Source organism: Mirounga leonina, unplaced genomic scaffold, assembly GCF_011800145.1.
Source record: "Mirounga leonina isolate KUSES-001 unplaced genomic scaffold, KU_Mleo_1.0 Mir_175, whole genome shotgun sequence".
NCBI lineage: Eukaryota > Metazoa > Chordata > Mammalia > Carnivora > Phocidae > Mirounga > Mirounga leonina.
The window spans coordinates 8,744,977-8,758,524 of record NW_023270453.1 but is presented as its reverse complement, the minus strand read 5'-3'; the positions used below and the strand labels follow the sequence as shown (position 1 = coordinate 8,758,524).

Genomic DNA, 13,548 nt, shown 5'->3' with positions numbered 1-13,548 from the left:
GAAATGATCTTCCAGTTAGCCTATTTGTAATATCTGATTTTTAAAATCAACTCTGCACATCAATCACATAGGTCTTTGGTTTTCAAAACTAAAATCTCCTCGAGACCTGACTGTATGAACCTCCCTGAAACCCTAGGGGTCTTTCAGAATTTACTTCATTTCTATTTTATTTTTTTTCCTCCTAGGTAGCTAGGCTTGGTTTAGAAAAAGAGCCATTTGTCTTCATCGGGTTCTATCCTTACATTCTGTAGCTTTTCTTTTAACGTTCTTGGCAGGTGGGAGGTGTAGAGTGGCCAAAGTGAAACGATCTCACCCTGTAACTATTCGGCTCGAGGGTTAGTATTTAATCTCTGTTTACACCTCTGCTGTGGACCCTATATGATAGTCCCAGCTCACAGAGCCCCCACTGCTTTCAGAGGCCTGCAGGGCTGTGCACACATAGTTGCAGGTTGGATTCTGAAAAACCAATTAGCCTCCATCTTCAGCGTGTGACCACCTGCAGAGAAGACTGGGTCTAGAGGAGACCCGAACTAGAGTTTCTGTCAGCGCATCAAGTTACCTACCTGGTAATTCCAGATCTGAAATGTATTAGTTGCCAGTGCACAAAGGCTGCAAAGGAATGTTTGTCTTTTTACTCACAGGATTAGCTTTGGTTTCTGGTTTTCCATGGACCTGGGCAGGGCAGTCCATCACCTCATATTTTAATTTCTTTTGTTTGAATAGTGGGAACGGTAATACTCTCAACATGCTCAAGAGATGGATGAAAATTATGTCATAAAGGGCTGTGAAATACTTCACAAATTGGGACCAACCCAGTATTTTTGCTTTTCTAATCTCTTAAACTTTCTTTTTAGGCTAATGATGCTTATCTTCAGATGGCCATTGGAAATGCCCCTTGGCCCATAGGTGTCACCATGGTTGGTATACATGCCAGAACTGGCAGAGAAAAGATTTTTTCTAAGCATGTTGCACATGTTTTAAATGATGAAACACAGCGGAAATATATTCAGGTAAGCAATTGGGAGGGAAAGAATTGCTCTGGAGGTTAACATTCTACAATTCCCAAACTGTCAATTTTGAGAGCAGGAGAAGAATTATAGCAAATTGGATGTAGTATGATAGGACACAAGTCCACTTTTAAGTACTTATGTTTAAGACCTCTTCACAGAATAAAATTAGAAACCTTGTAAGTTTCATATATGACACAAGACAGGGTGAGGCGTTATGCTTTAATTAACTCAGCATTGAAATAATGCTATTTCAGTTGGCTTTGGAAGTTTGGTGAAGAAGGACAAGTTTAGACTATTTAGCAGTAAATCTCATTTTGTTATTTTCCAGATAGATATAACATCTGGGTTAAAAAGAAGATCTGAGTAGTAAAAATCTGGCTTTAATGAATATAATTATTTTTCAGTAACATTTAATGACCCTTCTTGACACAAACAGGGCTAAAGGGTTAAGTTTATTTTCTTATGGTCCTCTGTGCCTCACATAAACTTGTTTGTGTTGTTGGGTAAAACTTTTCTCAGTGGGGTCAACTGTTAATGCCACTTTTGCCAAATTGTCAAAAATCCCAGATTGTGTCCAATGACTTGTGCCGGATGTTAATTCTAAAGTTTGAAGATGATACTCAGGAGGTTTACTTAAAATGTAAAATTTGCTTAGAATGCATAACGAGCTTTCAGGTTTTGTGCCAGAGAGCAATTATTACCATATTCATGAATTATCTTGTTATGTGATTTCAATCCCAAGTGCTGAAGATTAACTTGTGCATCATGCTTCATGCCTTATTCATACATATTAGCATTTTCAAATAGTTCAGCTTGACTCCCTAATATGAATTGTAGAACTTACAGAGTTCAGATATACTTGTTGAAATTCAAAGACCTTTCCGTTTTTTTAATAACCACCGGTGACTGTATTGAAGGCAAAAAGTTTATTTCGACGGGGTGTTGGGGTGGTAGGGAAATCAGCCAGTGTGTCTGTAAAAGTCCATATAACAACATAAATTGTCTCAAAAACAGGTTTTTGCTTTTCAGGAATGGCATGATTTTCACTTCCCCTCAAACTGATTTTCTTTTTAAAAATATATCTAACATTTTTAAAGATTTCTGATTTATTTTTGGAAGCTGTATAATGACCTGTTCTTCTTCCATTGGTCTTCCTTTTTAACTGTTCCCTTCCCATTTAAAAAAAATCCTACTTTTCCCCCCAAGATGATTAGGGAAAATTGGTAAGTAACTAACCTTTAGGAGGGTGTTTGACTTAAACCCAATAATTTTCTTGTGGACAGATGTTAATTTGATAATACAGTCAGGTGGACACATAGCTGGTTGAGTGCGGGTTGCCGCAGAGGAATGAATAATGGATCCATGTCTAGGTAGATGCTAGTGAGATGTCATGGGGTTCTTAGTTACCTCAGTATTGTCCTGTTAAACATTTTAATGACTGATTTGGTTGACTCTACAGAAAGGTTTATTTATCAGATTTATGGACAAGGGTAGGGTGTGTGTTAAGGTGGAAAAGACATTGGCATTCCAAAAGTTCTTGACAGACTGAAGGAAAGAACAGATTCTAAAAATACAATATTTAGCAAGGATGACCATAAAAGAAATTTGGATCCAGTGACCTGCTTGCTTGACTATACAGTCTGAGCAGTGTATATATGAGAAAGGATTAGGGAATTTAGTAAGCTATACATGCAATAAAATTGAAAGTATGATATGGCTGCTACAGAGTCTAATGGTAGCTTATGCTACATTATTAGACATAGTAATCTAATTGTAGGTTCCACAAGGCAAGAACATAGTTCACTGTTATGTACCCAGAGTCTAGAACAGTACCTTACTCAGAGGTGGGTGCTCCATAAATATTTGCTGATTGAATGAATATTGTATAGGACAAGAAATGTGAAAGTCTTGTTACTTTTGTAGTTCTTTGAGAAAGGAGACTGTTGGGGATCTGGGCAAGAGAGCTGTAGATAGTGGGGGAACTTTCTGGCAGAAAAGGGAGTAAATTTGTTCTATAGTTAAGGATCAGTTAAGGTATAGGAAGGAAGACACATTTTTAATCAGTGTAGGGAAACAATAGTTTTCTTTTTATTAAACGTTTATTTTTAGAATAATTACAGATAGACTCACAAGAGGTTGCAAAAATAGGACAAAGCTTTTTAACAGAAGTGCCCTGAGACAGTAGTAGGACCACTGGGAAGATGTGAGGGAGATCCCTGTCACTTGATGTTTGCAAGCATCACGTTAACTCTTGCCCTTTTTGCTCCTCGGATATCTTTGATTCTGCTCTGCCATTTTCCCTTGAGGCCGTTGCTTAAACCTAAGGTTGCAAACTCACATGCCCATGACAGTAGTAAGTGAGCTGAGTGGTAAGAAACACTTGACCCTCTGTCTTTTGTTTTCCTACTTTCATATAGGCAAAATCAAAGCAGTATTTCATTTTGTCTCAACTCTGTTATAACAGGGGATGGTGGAGGCTAGTGTTTAACCCTCACTGGTGCTGGAGTCACTTCAGCTCGTTGTTCCCGTGGAGGGATAGGGGTCAGTGTTGCTCCATCTTCCACCTTTTTTTTTTAATATGCCAAATATCTTAATTTTTTCTAAAAAAAAAAAAAAAGTATGATTCTATTTTTAAAACAGTGGCACCAAATTAAGTTAGCATTGTGTAAGGACAAATAAAATGTTGGGTTTTTTTGTCTTAACATAAACCCGTGGTGCTGATCAGCTTAAGGCCAAAGAACCTGCCATCCCCACGTGAGAGTTTTATGAAATTCTTGATGGCGATGAACGGAGTAATTTGCTGTCTTTTGAGTCCTCCTTCTGTTAAATATATTATTTGAAGATTAAGTCAGGGGTTGACAAACTTGTCTTAAAGGGTAAGATAGAAAATACTTGAGGCTTTGCGTTTCCCAGGTGTCTTTTGCACCTCTTGGACCCCGCAGCTGGGGTGTGAAAGCAGCTGATGGCTGCGTTCCAGGAAAGCTCCACTTAGGAAAGAAGCGCGTGGCCTGTGGACCCTAGTTTGCTGCCCTCTGGTAACTGCCTGACCCACACATTTTCTGCCTTAAGATATTGGCTGAGTAGGTAATCATGGAAGTCCTTCAATAGGGTAACTGTCTTTTTTTTTTTTTTTTTTTTAAAGATTTTATTTATTTATTTGACAGAGAGATAGCGAGAGAGGGAACATAAGCAAGGGGAGTGGGAGAGGGAGAAGCAGGCTTCCTGCGGAGCAGGGAGCCCAATGTAGGGCTCGATCCCAGGACCCTGGGATCGTGACCTGAGCCGAAGGCAGACGCTTAACGACTGAGCCACCCAGGCGCCCCTAGGGTAACTGTCTTATTAAATTGAGATACAGTAGACCTCGAAGAGGCAGTGGGTGTGTGAGGTGTACTCCTTCTTCATTGTACAGCCCAGTGATTCTTGGTATGCGTCATAATTTACCAAGACAGAAGACAACATCTAGATACAGAATGCTTCTAACAGCACCCAGAAGTTTGTTCCTGCCTTCTCCCAGCCCAAGTCCTCTTGCCATCAAAAGTTAACCTATAGGTTAATTTTGCCTGTTTTTGGACGTCATTTAATGGAATCTTGGATGTATGGAATAATTATTTAGAAATCCTGGTGAGAAATATCTGTGTTAGGAAATATGGTTGAAAACAATTCGAGGGGCTATTTTATTGTACCATGATTTCATCTTTGGGTTTTACGCAAACCTCTATAGAATTTAAACCGTGAAAGTTGTTTGAAGTGTTCTCTTGCGGGTGCCTGGGTGGTTCAGTTGGTTAAGCAACTGCCTCTTCGGCTCAGGTCATGATCCTGGAGTCCTGGGATCGAGTCCCGCATCGGGCTCCCTGCTCAGCGGGGAGTCTGCTTCTCCCTCTGACCCTCCCCACTCTCATGCTTTCTCTATCTCATTCTCTCTCTCTCTCAAATAAATAAATAAAATCTTTAAAAAAAAAAAAGTGTTCTCTTCCTCACAAAAATTAAACACACCACAGGGAGGGTTTTTTCACCATGCAGATCAAAGAAAAGTTGTATAGTTTATTAGCTAGCCTCAAATCTGGGGTTAGATTTTAAAATGGTGTTAGTAACTTCAAGAACTTTGTTTGTTTGCCAAATACAGATGTAACCTTTGGCCCAGATTCGGGTAAAGCTTCTTTTATACAGATTATAGTAAGCTCTTGGTTATTGAGAGACTTTATAATTGAGTCATTTAAAGACCTCTCTTGAAAAGGTTCACGTCTTGGGCATTCTTGTCTGTAAAGAAGAGAAGGAGGAAAAGCTGAAATGCACATCAGGTGGCTGTTTGCTTGGCAGGTCCACTCTCCACTCTTCCTCACCTTGTCCTGTGCCCCAGAAACCTGGCTTTTATGAACACTATTGACAGGCTCCCTTGCCTTTTGGTTCCGATTGGGGTAGGCAGTGAGAGGGATGGGAAGGTGTTGTGTAGGTTTCGGGTATTTATTTCCTTACCTTCCTCCCTGTGAGGTCACTGAGGGTTGATGGCACCTCCTGTCGAAGGCTGTAGCTTCTCCCAGATGGCCATCTGCATAGTTACCATCTCTGGGCTTTAGTTAACTACCCCTCCCCCTTCCTTGCCCCTCAGAGCACAGGCTGGGTGCCGCTTCCCAGTATTGCTAGCTCTGGGGCACTAGACTGTCTCCTGTTGGTCCTGTGTCCTGCCCATCCCATGTCTTTGTGAAGTTCTTGGAATTACTGCCATCAAGTTTTCGAGTTTGAGTATGCTCTTTGTTTCCTGCTGAAATGTCCCTGATATATCTAGATTAATTGATCTGTGTACCGTGTTACAACAGATTTTTTTGGGGATTAGATGATTAAGGAGTAATATTCATTCTGAATAATTTTTCTTAGAGTTGCAGTATTATAAAAGGCAAATGTCCTGTAACAGTCTGCTCTGACAAGTTGTTTTCAGTAATATAAGTTACTAAATTCTCTAGTAAAGACATCATCCCAACATTTTCTCTTAGTTATTTCAATCTGTATTTCAGGTTTTGGCATATATACTAGCATTTGCCAAATTTATTTGTTCATGGAACGTTTGTAAATTTATAATATATTCATGTATTGCCCCAAATGGTAAAACAGACACTTTAGTCACTGCACTGAGTCGTCACAACTTGATCCGTATGTTGAATATACAGTCTCATGGTTAGCTGGTAAACATTCCCTAATCATCAAAGTATATGTCACATTTGTGGGTCATGTGGCTTCATGCTACCTCCTGGCATTCTTGGCTATGATCCACCCTTTCTTAAAGGCAGGTTATTGCATGATAACATACTGTTGACCCATTTAATACTTTCTGCCATATTAAATTTTTAGAGAAAAATACTGCAAGCATTTATCGATCATATACATCACCTTTTGATATCACAGAATAGCAGTGTTCAGTAGAAACACATTTTGGGGAATGCTGATTTAAGCAGTGCGTGTTTCTTTTTCAGCTGACAGCTGAACTCATTGTAAACACATTTCACTTGGGGTACTAAATCTATTTCTCAACTACGTGCTTGAAAAAAAGATCACCCTGCACTGGGAAAGCCTGGTAATCAAGTAAAGGAAATCTTCTCCCAGATGGGTCATTTAGTATAAATCCTAACTTAGCTAAGCAGGCAAGTGCTGTTTTCAAAATGGAATTCTCACTTGTGATTGTACTTTGTTACTTTCTGTGAAACAGTGAGCCTATGAGCTAGAAATACGTTCTGTTTCTCTCTCTTTTTTTTAAAATATTTTATGTATTTGACAGAGACACAGCGAGAGAGGGAACACAAGCGGGGGCAGAGGAAAAGGGAGAAGCAGGTTTCCCACGGAGCAGGGAGCCCAGTGCGGGACTCGATCCCAGGACCCTGGGATCATGACCTGAGCCGAAGGCAGACGCTTAACAACTGAGCCACCCAGGCGCCCTTAGAAATTTGTTCTCTTAAAGAAGTATTCAGACAAGTGGAAAAATGAATGCAGCTCTGCTTCTTACCATAAACAATAAAGGTAGACTGAGTTAGTCCCAAATTACCAGTTTTGCTTCAGTGTCCATTAAGTTCTACAGATACTGAAAATTCTTACACTTTTGATACTTGCAGTGGGACTTTTCATCATCCCAAGTAGCAAGATCCAGATAAGTTATTTAAAAGGCTAGAATGTGTTATTTAGATGAATGCAATTTTAATGATCTTGGGTGAAAAGAATTCCTGTAGACAGTTTTTGAAGGAATGGGCCTTTTATTTTATGCCTCACAATGGGTGTTAGTTGAAATTATAGAAGTTAACTTAGCATTATTAAGTACACGTTTTTTGAATATTCTATTTCAGGTCAACTGAGTATTCCTTCAGTCCAAAGTCAGGATTAATTCTTGTGTCATGTTAATTTATTCCTTTATTAGAACTTTGGCAGCTCATTGACAGAATTTTAAATAGCTAGGTAGAAAATGTCACTCATGGAACACTACATCAAAAACTAATGATGTACTATATGGTGACTAACATAACATAATAAAATTAAATTAAAAAGATGTCACTGAGCTCATCTCTTACTCTTCACATTCTTGGGCTGTATCACTAGACAGATCTGTACTTTCATTTTCAGGACTTTGTTCATAAGAGTGTAGACTAGTGACAGGGACAGAAATAATTGATGTGATGAAATGTCTTCTTTATATTTCAGTACAAAGATTACTTAAGAACAACAAAATCTTCAAGTCCTAGTAACTAATGAGAGTTTATAAAAGAAAAGGCAAGTCTAGCAAAAGAATTGTGATTGTAGTTTAGTTCGGTTTTAAAAAGTTACTCTTTTCTGCAATAATAAAAAAAATTGGTAATTTTTTAATGGATGCAAGTTGATGTTATGGTTCATTGATTTATCTGGGTATAAGCAACTTTCATTATGTAGAATTTGTATCCTGTATCACATACACCAAACTGTATCTGTATTTGATATTTTTATACTTTATCTAGAATATTCTGTAACGCTTTCAGTTAGATTTTTGGAAAATTGTGAAATACACAAAATTTACCGCGTTCATCACTTTTAAGTGTACAGTTCATCAATTAGACTTTTATTTAAATGCATATATTTTTCTAGAAACATACTGATGAAAAAATAATCATTTTGGTTAAATTTGTGTGGGGAGGAGTCCTTAAGGAGCCATTAATGTAAACTGGGTAGAATCTGGAAGGATCAAGATGTGGGGCTGTTGGGCACTTCTTCTAAAAGGCCAGACTATGGGATGGGGCTGAAAACAAGGGAGTGGTTGAGAATTTAGGGTAAGTATTCTAGAGGTTCCTTCTCCTTTACCCAAGTGGGCCCTTCTCTAGCAGAAAGCTAGTTAACTTCCTGAGGGATTTGTACTGTTCAGGAAGGGTGTAATGCTGTAGTGACAACAGTATACTTAACTGAGAGCCTGTGTATTGACAAATGAGCCCTGTAGGTCCTATTCTGCCCTGGTTCTGTGATGCTGGAAGCCGGGTTTTTATCTTCCCCCTCAGGAATTGAGAGGATTCTTCTCTTTGAACTGACTCAAGAGAAAAGATTGGCAGTTATTGACACTCAGTAGTCCTCCAATGAAAAAAAAAACTAGCTTTCTGCCGTAATGAAGCTCCATTGACAAACCCTGTCCATTCAGGGAGTTTCCCTTAGCTCTTCAGTGCCTTATTCGTAAATATGAATGTTCACCTAGGATCATCAGACCTTTAGGGAAAGTTTACAGTGTGAAAGTGACACAATAAACCATAGAAAAAAAGGAATTCAGAGAAAGAAGGAACGGGGAAAAAAAAAAACCCTTCAATTAAAAGCTTGCTTAATATCCTTAGCTAAGGCTGTAACCATGAAATAACAGTATGCCACAAAGAATAGAGAATCAAAATTAGCTCTTAGAAATTAAACATCATAGCAGAAATTCAGAAGTTAAAAGAGTTAGAAGGATAAGAGAATGAGGGAGTCCATCTAGAAAGATCTGCACTATTCAGATTCCAGGAAAAAGCGAACAGAAATTGGAGGGTAGGAAATAAAGATTAATGCAGAAAAACCTTCCAGAGCTGAAGGATATGAGTGTCTAGAATGAAAAGCATGCTAGCTTTCATTGAATACATAGCATATGAACAGGAAAGCTCTCACATCAAGACCTAATATAATGAAATACTGGAAGGCCAAAGATTTAAAAAAAAAAAAAAAAAGACTTTAAATGCTTTGGGAGAAAAGAAATAGGTCATTTACAGGGACTCAGGAATTCAGATGCTATCGTACTTCTCATTAACAGTTCTGGAAGCTGGGAGACAGTGGAAGAGTACCTGTGTCATAGCAAGGAAAATAATTTTCAACTCAGTTAACATTCTTCTCTGAACTATCCGTTAAGTGTGAATATAGGCTGAAGATATTTTTAGACGAGTCTCAAAATGTCTTCAGACTGTGACCTCTCACATATCCTTCTCTGGAATCATTACTATAGCTAACATTTACATAGTGCTCACTGTGTGCCTCACTTTAGCACTTTAGAGCAACAATATGAGGTTGATGGTACAATTTCTCTGTTTTCCAAGTAGAGAAGCTGAGCCATGGAGAAGTTAGTTCCCAGGGTTCCACAGCTAGGAAGTGGTGGAGTGAGGACTTGAACCTGGGTAATCCGAAGTCCACTGTGTTAGATCGCCTCTACTCGAGGACGTGCTCCACCACGGTGACGGAGGGAAACGAAAAAGATCCAGGAAACAAGATCCAGCACAAGAGTGGATCAAAAGGAACTGCCAGTTTGGAGGTGAAGGGATGCTCTAGGATAGTAGCAGTACAAAGATACCTGGAATTCATTTGTTCTGGAACACGTGGAGGGCTCCAGGAGAAAAATGGAACAGATATATTACCTGTTACGTTCAGTCATACGGAGCGTAGTCTGCTGGTGGAGAATGAATCGGTGGTATCTCCATAAACAAACACAGACAAATATGAAAGGGGATATCGTCATAATATACCACGTGGCTCTGCTTTGGATAATATTTGTGTAGACAGTCTGCAGTAGATCCTGAATGTTGCCTTCACCAGGAATTGTGATTGGGGAGGGTGGGGAAGAGAAACGCCTTTAGATGTGTGTGCCTGTGAAGGGCCAGTGGGTGTGGTGTAAGAGGATTAAATGTCCACTTTCACAGTAGGAAGTCAGTACAGACTATTTTGAGACAGAAGAAAAATGAGGCACTGTCTCAATATTTAGAAAGATGGCAGTAAATACCAGAAGAAACATGAGATTTAAAGTGGTTGCCTCTGGGGTGCTAGAATTAGGGATTGGAAAGGCTGAGGCAGAGAATTGCCATTATTTAAGTAATATATGACTTCAAAAAAATAATTATGTATACACAAAACATGGCATAGTTTTCCTGTGTCAGCCCATAACCTGTGTGTCGGCAAACCTTGAAGGTTCTATATGCAGAGTATATCTGCGGTCTGGCCCCTTCTCCACACCATTACTGTTGCCACCTGGGCTCAGCCACCAGCTTCTCTCCCCTGGGTTACTGCAGCGTCTCCTGTCTGGACTCTGAGCTTTTATCCTTGCTCCTTTTTTTTTTTTAAGATTTTATTTATTTTTAAAGATTTTACTTATTTGACAGAGAGAGACACAGCGAGAGAGGGAACACAAGCAGGGGGAGTGGGAGAAGGAGAAGCAGGGAGCCCGATGTGGGGCTCCATCCTGGGACCCTGGGACCCTGGGATCATGACCTGAGCCAAAGGCAGACGCTTAACGACTGAGCCACCCAGGTGCCCCTTAAGATTTTATTTTTAAGTAATCTCTACACCCAACGTGGGGCTTGAACTTAGAACCCCGAGATCAAGAGTCGCATGCTCTACTGACTGAGCCAGCCAGGCGCCCCCTATCCTTGCCCCTCTTCAGTATCTGCACAGCACCCAGAGCGATGCAGTTAAAATATGAATCCGATTATGATGCTCTCTTGCTCAGAGCTCTGCTGGCCACCCCCCATGTCCACACACACCCCTTCCCTGCTGTATTTTTCGCCATAGCATTTATCATCTAACATTAGGTGTGCTATGTACTCCTTTTGTTTCTTGGCTGTGTTCTGTCATTAGAAGATAATCTCAATGAGTGTGGGGATTTTTGTCTGCTCTGTTCCCTGTATTCTCAGCCTAGAACAGTGCTTGGCACACTGTAGCCCCTGAATAAAGATTTCTTAAATAAATGTACTGCTTTCATGGGAATAAAAATTACATTTAAAAGTAGCACCAGTTTTAAGAAGCTGTTTGCAGTAAGCTAAGCCAAGCAGCTCATTGTCTTACTGGCTTAAGCATCCTCAAGCAATTTGAAACAGAAATCCTGGGAGATCTAATTGAAAAGATTTGTTTCCATTTGGAAAATAACCATATGCTATTGTCCTGACATTACGCCCCTTGAAAAACTTGTGCTGCGTACTAGGAGTCCTTACTGCAAAAATGAATCGTAGTGTTTCCTGGTAACTATTTATGACTCAGACTGTTGAATTTCACAACCTTTTGGCAACTAAGATTTCAGACAGGATACTGGTATTTATTTTTAAATCCTAGAATCTGCTTAGTGAGGTTAAGTAAGCATCACAGATATCTCCTATGAGGATCCAACAGCCAAGATTCCATTTCTTACAGGGAAAACCGCCTCCAGCAGTCTGAACACCAGTTGGCCTTGTATTCGCTCATAATCATTCTTGCTGTGTTGCGGCCAGCTAAGGCTGCTTGCGTTTCGTCGGGGCGGGCTTTCTCAGCCAGCCCTCTTCCTTCTCACCTCTTCGTTCAGAAAATGTCAGGTGCCAGGCCAGTGCCATCACATATATCCCCATGGCTACAGATCACATGTCTGCATACACATGGTTAGAACTCCCAGAAGGAGAAGTGGGACTGTGAGAGGGAAGGGTCTTCATCCTCGGGCCGGCCCCGAGAACACGTGAATGAGGAGCAAGGCGAAGGACACAGTCTCTCTTTGCACTGCCTGCAGAGGTCTTCTTGGAAATCAGCTGAAACCTAACCTTCCTCCACACTCCTTAAGTAGCAGAATGTGGACACTCTTCGAATCTATGAAGGACTTTAAGATGTTTGAAAATCATGACCCTCGGATGTCGAATGTATTAGATTATAGTTCAGTTTATATTGGAAGGGATGTGTATTTGTGTTTAGTTAACTGTGACACCAAAGAGGTTTTGCAGGGACTTTTTTGGTGGTGGTTTTGTTTTGCTTTTGGTGATTTCCCTGAGTGTAAGCGTTGTTTGCCTACTTAGGTGATTACGGAATAAGAGTTCTAAATGCTTGACGATGATTTAGGTCCCCATTATATCAGTGTGCCTTTTCAGGCTGCGTTCTGCCCTTCCTCAGACTTCCAGATATGCCCATCTGTTATTGCCTTGTATAATGATAGCCACACACTGCTTTTCCTGCTAGGTCATGAAGCTCTTTCTTGTTTAAAGAGCCGATGCTATTTCATTGTATCATTTTGAGGAAAGATAATGAATCCTGAGAGAATCCTAGTTAAGTAGCAGGCAGTGTGCTGTATACATTTTCCATATTCAGTATCCAGTAGAGCTCTGACCATAGTCAGCCTTTGGCCTGTGATAGGATTTCATTGTTCTCTTTACTATGATAGGGACTGGGTGGCTTCAGTTTTTGCAAACCCAAGGTGAGAAACCTTAAACTGATTTGTGCCGAATAATGCCTTGTGAGTCATTAAAATTAAGTGCCACTATGCTTGGTGGTGGTGGTTTATATATAGATTGCAATAAAACACTGGGCAGAGTGTCTCCTTGTAAACAAAGAAGTTTGTAGACTGGTAGACGGAAGAGTTGATAGGATTCACTGCTGCTGGCAGAGCTTTTCCCAGAATTGTTCTGGAGAGATCTGTAGTGGCATGCTGCAGGTTTCTACTCTTGTCCCTCTCTTGTTCGTGAATTTGGATAATGACTTAGAGGTATGTTTGCTCAGTGGTGGATGAGAAAGCCAAGATGGGTAACTAAAAGCCAAATGCCAACTAAGGATGTTGAAAGATCACAGAAGGATCTATGAAGGGTGAGCTGAAAGAGACCGAATGAATTCTAATAATGACAGTTCTTGTCAACAATTTAAAAAGTTGCTACAAAGTTACAGATTGGCCAAGAACTGGCCAAACTGCAGAAGAACTAAAAGCAGTTGAAATTTGTGAGATCCGAATTTGTGTGTGTCGTAGTTGCCTGAAAAGAATCAGAGTCTGGTGACAGATGCCAAAGGTACAGAACAGAGGCAGTACAGGGATCCTTCGACTAAATTCTGAAGGATTAGCCAGGTTAGGTTTGGGATGTTGTATTGTGTTCTTACGATTACATTAGAATGTTTTTATCATGTAATATTTGGTAATACAAAAGAATACATGTAATATGTAAGTTAGGAAAGAAACAAAAAAACCTATCTAGAGACCTGTTCCAGCTTAAGAACTAGAACATTCTGAAGATCCTTGACTGTTTCCTCCTCTACCCCAGAAGTAACTGTTAGTCTGAATTTGTCATTGCTTTGCTTTTTCAAAAGTAATTCTACCACA

At 40.0% G+C, this 13,548-nt stretch overlaps 1 protein-coding gene across 3 annotated transcripts in view; it reads left to right on the top strand.

Moving 5' to 3' along the window:
• PRPF18 (pre-mRNA processing factor 18) overlaps positions 1 to 13,548 on the top strand; it is a 48,771-nt gene that overhangs the window by 33,754 nt on the left and 1,469 nt on the right. For all 3 annotated transcript variants that reach the window (XM_035021617.1, XM_035021619.1, XM_035021618.1), the window contains one exon: positions 855 to 1,010. In XM_035021617.1, coding sequence (XP_034877508.1) covers positions 855 to 1,010 — 156 coding nt within the window. The remainder of the gene's footprint in view (positions 1 to 854; positions 1,011 to 13,548) is intronic.